The following is a 6,000-nucleotide window of genomic DNA, read 5'->3' on the forward strand; positions in this document are numbered from 1 at the left end:
TGACACAAGGGTTTCTAACTTCACACATTGTTGTTTGGTCTAAATGAAAAGAAAAACAGAGGCCAGGATCCAAAAAGCTACTCAAGGGGTTGACGATGACCAGTGGGAATTTTGAATTATTTTAACTTCTTTAACCCTCAAATATCTCTATTTGTATCAGTCCTTCTCTAATGTGATTGTTAGAGTGCATTCAACTGTTAAACATCTTGATTTAAGGCACAAACACACCAATGGCTTGGATAAAGAAACTAAGCCTTATTGTAGGAACACGATTCTGAGATAGAAACGTTACTTGGGGTACTGATATAACCTATTTCCATCTTATATGATCAAGAGGGGATTCATGGGAAGAAGAAGAGGTGGAGAAACATCCCTAAGAGTATCAGTTTACACTACAAAGGGGTCTGGATAGGTAGACAGAGAGGGAGGACATTTCAAGTCACTCAAACTTTACCAACCCGTTATCTATTTTTATTGCAATATCTGGTACGTTAGAGATTGCCATCTCATGTTTTTCTAGCTTTGCTATGATGTGATAAGATTGGTAATCAAATGAAAGCTTAATGCTTTAGGGTGAATGAAACTCATGCCCACTATCTTCTGCAAAACTCCATGCATTCATCTGTAGGTCTGAACAGAGATGGATCATACTTCATCACTAAGTTTCTTCTCAAGGGAAGCAAAAATTAATTTCTGCAATTTGCTTAATGTTATAAGAATGTCTTCAAAAACCATATTGTTTTGAAGGCTGTTCTGTACAAACATTACACGTACTTGTTTTGTACAAACACCACACGTGATTGTTTTGTACTCCACAGGAAAACGTGATTGTTTCCCTGTGGAGTAAGTAGCATTTTCTGCACCAAAAATGATATTTATCTACAGAAATAATAATTCCTACATGAAAAAAATATTTCTTATGTTTAAAATGTTATTTCTGTGCAATCACTAGTGTATTAATTATTTCCATAATAAGTCACCAAGTACAGCATTTTCTGTATAAAAAACAGCTTTTGGTGAAAGGAATATTATTTCTGTGTAGAAATATTTTCTGCATAGAAAATTCTATTTCCTATGAAAAAAGGCAATTATGTGTAATTTTTTACGGTGCAGAACTAAATATATAGAAAATTCTCATCCTGACATTTCTTCATTGGCAATGTCCTTGAGTTGCAATAAAATTCAGACCAAAAGAAAGCATACATGAGATTTTCCATTAATATGTTAAAAGAAAAGGGCTGGAATTCAGTATCTAGGTAAATTGACTTATGTCTACATTAATGGATTTGTATCTAGGGATTGTCAGTGTACATTAGGATGGTGCTTTTGATTCTGATGGGGGGTTTTTTGCAATGCAGTAGGAGGGTACTGTAGTGTTTTTGTATTGTAGCCAATTATGCATACATTTACATAACTTTGACTATGATACAGAATTGCTACCAAATGTTTAAGAAATTTGTGTTTTTTGCTTTCCTCTAATTTGAGATGGGAAAAGAAGTAGTTGTGTCAATGCACCTTCCCAAAACATCTGTGTGCAGTGTGTATGATAACCACATGATCCTCTATGCTTTGTCTGTTCCTATGGAGGAGGACTCCCAGCAATGTACTCCATCCAGAATAGCACTGAAAGAGATGAGGGAACCAGATACTTTAATCTATGGGTTGTGTAAGTGCACCAAGTCACTTGTCAACTTGCAGTAACCCTATACATTTTATGGGGTTTTCTTAGGCAGAGAATACTTAGATATATATTTGACAGTTCCTTCCTTCCTCTGAAATAAAGCCAATAGTACCTAGTGGTCTCCCATCTATGGACTAACCAGAGCTGATCTTACTTAGCTTCTGACACATTTAGGTTCTGGTGCCTTTAGGGTATTTACTTTAGGCAGTACTGGTAATATATTATTATCAAGTGTACTATAATCCAATGAACTACATTTTGGGCTGTAGTAACAAGGCATGAATGTTTGTTGAGTGATCAGTAAAGAGGACCTAGTGTCTTTCAAAAAGTTACATCCTAAGCTTTGTTTCAGACTATAGCTTGCAAGTGGGAAGACTATAGAGATGGTTGGTTCCTTTGTTTTCTACCTTTTTTCTTTATTGCTGGTTAGAATAATTCGTAAAATAGTTTAAAATCCACTGAGACTAGCCTAATTACCAGCTGCTTCAAGACTGAAAACAGCCATAATGAATCGATAGATATTCTCTACATATCTTCAGATGCGCTCAACAGAACCATGAGTCAGGCAAGTCTTGTCCTTCCAGTAAACATAATACTTCTACCAAAAAAAAAATCAAGCATTCAAGCACACTTATTCTAAAAAGACTCTAGAGTCCAGGCCAAGTATTGTGTTTATTAGTGAATGTTTATTAGTGGAAAAACACGCTAGTAGTACCCTACTGTCAAAGTGAGAGAAACAAGGTCCTTTTCCGAATTCTCACAGATGTTACACAATAGTCTCAAGACAGCTTCTTGGAAGAAATGTGTTATTAATGAAAAGTATATTCCCGAGTTTCACAATCAGTTCCATAATTCTGTTTATTGCATTCCAGTACTTAAATATATGCACATCCATGCATATGCACATATTTCTCAAAAATTCCTTTCCTTTCATTAACTGGAAGCACTAAGGGACCCTTCCTCACATCGTTGGTATAGTAACTGTCTGCCTTTTCTTTGCAACCAGACTTTGCTTAAGCAATATTTATATTGAGCTAGTAATAGTAGATGTAAGTCCCCTCCACCCCAATGAAATATTTCATGCTTTATATTGGCACATTCTTTGGCCTAAGTTTCAGTTTAGAACATTCTAGTTCTATCTTACATTGTTCCATCTTACATTGTCAACTTGTTCCCACTTTATTTGTGCTTGAATGATAAAAGAGAATGCTGGGAAGATTAACATGGTGGATACCTGGCTATAAATCTCAGTAATCGAAAAATACAACAGTCTTCAATTTTTCTATAGCAGTGGTTCTTAACCTGTGGGCCGCAAGGATGAAAGTCTGGTCCGCGAGCCTCCTTCCTCTTTATTTTATTTTATTTCCACTCCTTTTGCACCACCTGTCACTCCTTCCCTGTCACTAACCATATGTTCTGTATCAGAAACTAGAGCTGATGTGGTCTATCCAATACAATTTTCTGAATCAGCATCAAACTGAAACTAAAGTTGACCAAAAACCGATTAGTACCCTTTTGGTATACTAATGTTGGAGAGTGGTCGCTGGTCAGAGTGGTCCCTGGTCAAAAAAAAGGCAGAGCTGGTGAAAATATTTAGTGCATTGAGCACTGACAAATTAAGTGGTATCCAACTGCATGAATTTAGCAGTGTAGATGTACTCTTTATAGTGTATTGAGCAACATTAAACAGCATTACTCTGAGAAGCCATTTTATTGGCATTTTGACTGAAATTTTTTCAAGTTTTATGACAATCCCTCATTTTTTAAATAAAACAAAAATCAAAAATAATGAAAAAGCAGCATGCAATGCAGTACATTATATTTTAGCATTGCAGCAATAATAATTATTTTATTCTGTACAGAATAAAAGAAGTCAAAACCTTTGCAAAAAGAAACTTTCCAAGTTCGGTCCTGATCTTCCATGAGAAATTGTTATAGACATCCAGGTTGGCACAGATCGTGCAGATGGCTAGACTATATGGAGCAGATGGCTGGGCTATATGGAACTAGAGAAACACTTATATTCCTATCTTGTATCTGCTCCAAGGTTATCAAGATTAAATTACGGGACAGTCATAAAAACCCATGTAGAACAGTTTTATACGAAATAGAGGCAGATGAGGTCCCAAGGCCTAATTAGGATTTGAGTATAGGTGCCAGCTAATATCCCCCCTAGCTAACTATGTAACACAGCTGCACTATTAGGTTGTGAGATATCAAAAATGAACCCATGCAGATGAGTTTGGTGTCATTTTTCCTCATCGTGATGAATGATGTACTAGATACAACAATGGCAGTTCAGCTCAAGTATCATCTGATAGATCCAAATCAGCTCCCAAGACAAGCCAGCAGTGGCTTTATTGAAACAAATCTAAATAGCTGATTTGGACAACGGTGATGAAACAATTTCCTTTAATCTGTTAACTGCCAGGAGGCACAAGGCTTGATACATTATCTTGTAAGTGCAAACTTCAAGAAGTGATATGGATAGCATGAAATAATAATGTGGTTTTCATGAACTGTCCCTATTATCTGAAAATATGCGTTTTAAATAAGATGATTTGAAAAGCAAGTCAAGTGCTATAGTAGGCACAAAGATATTTTTTAATTGCTTGGAACAATAGTATGAAGTAAACTTATAAAATATCAAACATGTGCAGTGCAGTGCGGATAAACCTTTGAAAAGACCTGAGGTGGGAGGCAAGATTGTCACTGAACTTATCATTGGAATTTCTGGGTTCTGTTGCAAAACCAGAAAAACAAGTCTGCAATTTTATGAGCACAATGGGGAACAAACAGCTTGCTAATATGATTGTTATGCTACTTGGACAAAAGGTGAACATTTTGTAGCAAGATGTACAAAAGCGCTTGTACCAGAAGGTTGATTATCTTCCTCCATAACACAGTAGGGGCAAAATGGGACCATTGCCACCTAAAGAAGAATTATCCCTCCAAATGAAATCTTCCTTCCCAAACATCCAAGATTACAGTAACCTAAAATTTAAGGGATAATTTTTATTTGGCAGTAACTAAAATTCAAATTGATGCCTTCAAAATGTTTGGCACCATAATTTCCAGTATTTTTTCCTATAAGTTATGCCCGCTAAGACTGATGGGAATTGAAACCCAACCTGCCTCAAAGGCAATAAGCTAGGAAAAAGCTGGGATATAGAATAGCAACATGTGAGTAAAGCTCCTGAACATCTTTCTCTTTTTAGAATAGACTTGCTAAAGCCACTGTTCAAGAGCTAGCCACAGTGCATGGGACAAAATACACATATGGTCCAGGAGCTACAACTATCTGTAAGTATCACTCTAATAATGATATAATAATCATCAGCATCAGCATCAACATAATGGCAAATTGTTACTATCACTCAGTGTACATGTCTGTACAGTTGTTTCCCACCTTCTTAAATTAGATATTGAACTAAACAAGCAGTATGAAAAGCAAGTGAAAGGAAAAAGGGAAAAAAACGTATGCAATGAAAACTGAGAGTAACATGTTGCGTTCCCTTAATTCAATACTAGGATGTTGTTCTCAGCCACATTTTTTTTCCAGTTGCAACCCATTGTTATGGAAACATTTTTTTTGTTTTTATTGGTTCACACTGCTAAATGTCTTCAAATAGACAGCCTGTCTGTTGCAGCATAATGTGGGAGAAATGAGGAGATGGAAAAGGTATATCTACACTCTTAGAAGAGGAAAGGGAGAGAGGTGGTTCAGACCATGAAGAACCATCAGCTCCAAACTTCTAAGGAAAGGCACAATTTGTGAATCTTAAGAAAGTCAGCTGCGTTGGCCTTCGCTCTAGTATTTAACTGGTGCTCCCTTTCATTCACCTTTGCAGATCCCGCAGCTGGTGGCTCTGATGACTGGGCATATGACCAGGGCATCAAGTATTCTTTCACCTTTGAGCTTCGTGACACAGGTCGATATGGTTTTGCTCTTCCTGAATCTCAGATCAAACCAACTTGTGAAGAGACCCTGGTTGCTGTTAAACACATTGCCAGCTATGTCCTTGATCATCTGTACTAATGTTGTAGTCTGGGACTATTAAAGAGTGCTTGATTCACAATAGCTTCTTTTCTCTTCCTTTTTTCTTGTTATGAGTTATTTTGGGATCTACAAAGAATCTCAAAACATTATTTACATTAACACTAATGGACCCATGACATTCTCTGCTTCTATTTCAGTATCTGCATACCCCACTATGGAATAACTACAGGAGAGGCAGAAAACATTATAACTAAGCAGTAGGCTTGTGCACTGATTCGTTTTTGACATTTGCCTTCAGCTTCTTTGGATGCCCATAATG

The 6,000-nt window shown here is 36.6% G+C and overlaps 1 protein-coding gene across 1 annotated transcript in view; it reads left to right on the forward strand.

The window, feature by feature from the left end:
• LOC132770614 (carboxypeptidase B-like) overlaps positions 1 to 5,760 on the forward strand; it is a 29,789-nt gene extending 24,029 nt beyond the window's left edge. The window contains exons 10-11 of the mRNA XM_060767750.2: positions 4,900 to 4,984; positions 5,533 to 5,760. Coding sequence (XP_060623733.2) covers positions 4,900 to 4,984; positions 5,533 to 5,720 — 273 coding nt within the window. The 3' untranslated portion in view covers positions 5,721 to 5,760. The remainder of the gene's footprint in view (positions 1 to 4,899; positions 4,985 to 5,532) is intronic.
• The last annotated feature ends 240 nt before the right edge of the window (positions 5,761 to 6,000 follow it).

Source organism: Anolis sagrei, chromosome 3, assembly GCF_037176765.1.
Source record: "Anolis sagrei isolate rAnoSag1 chromosome 3, rAnoSag1.mat, whole genome shotgun sequence".
Lineage (NCBI taxonomy): Eukaryota > Metazoa > Chordata > Lepidosauria > Squamata > Dactyloidae > Anolis > Anolis sagrei.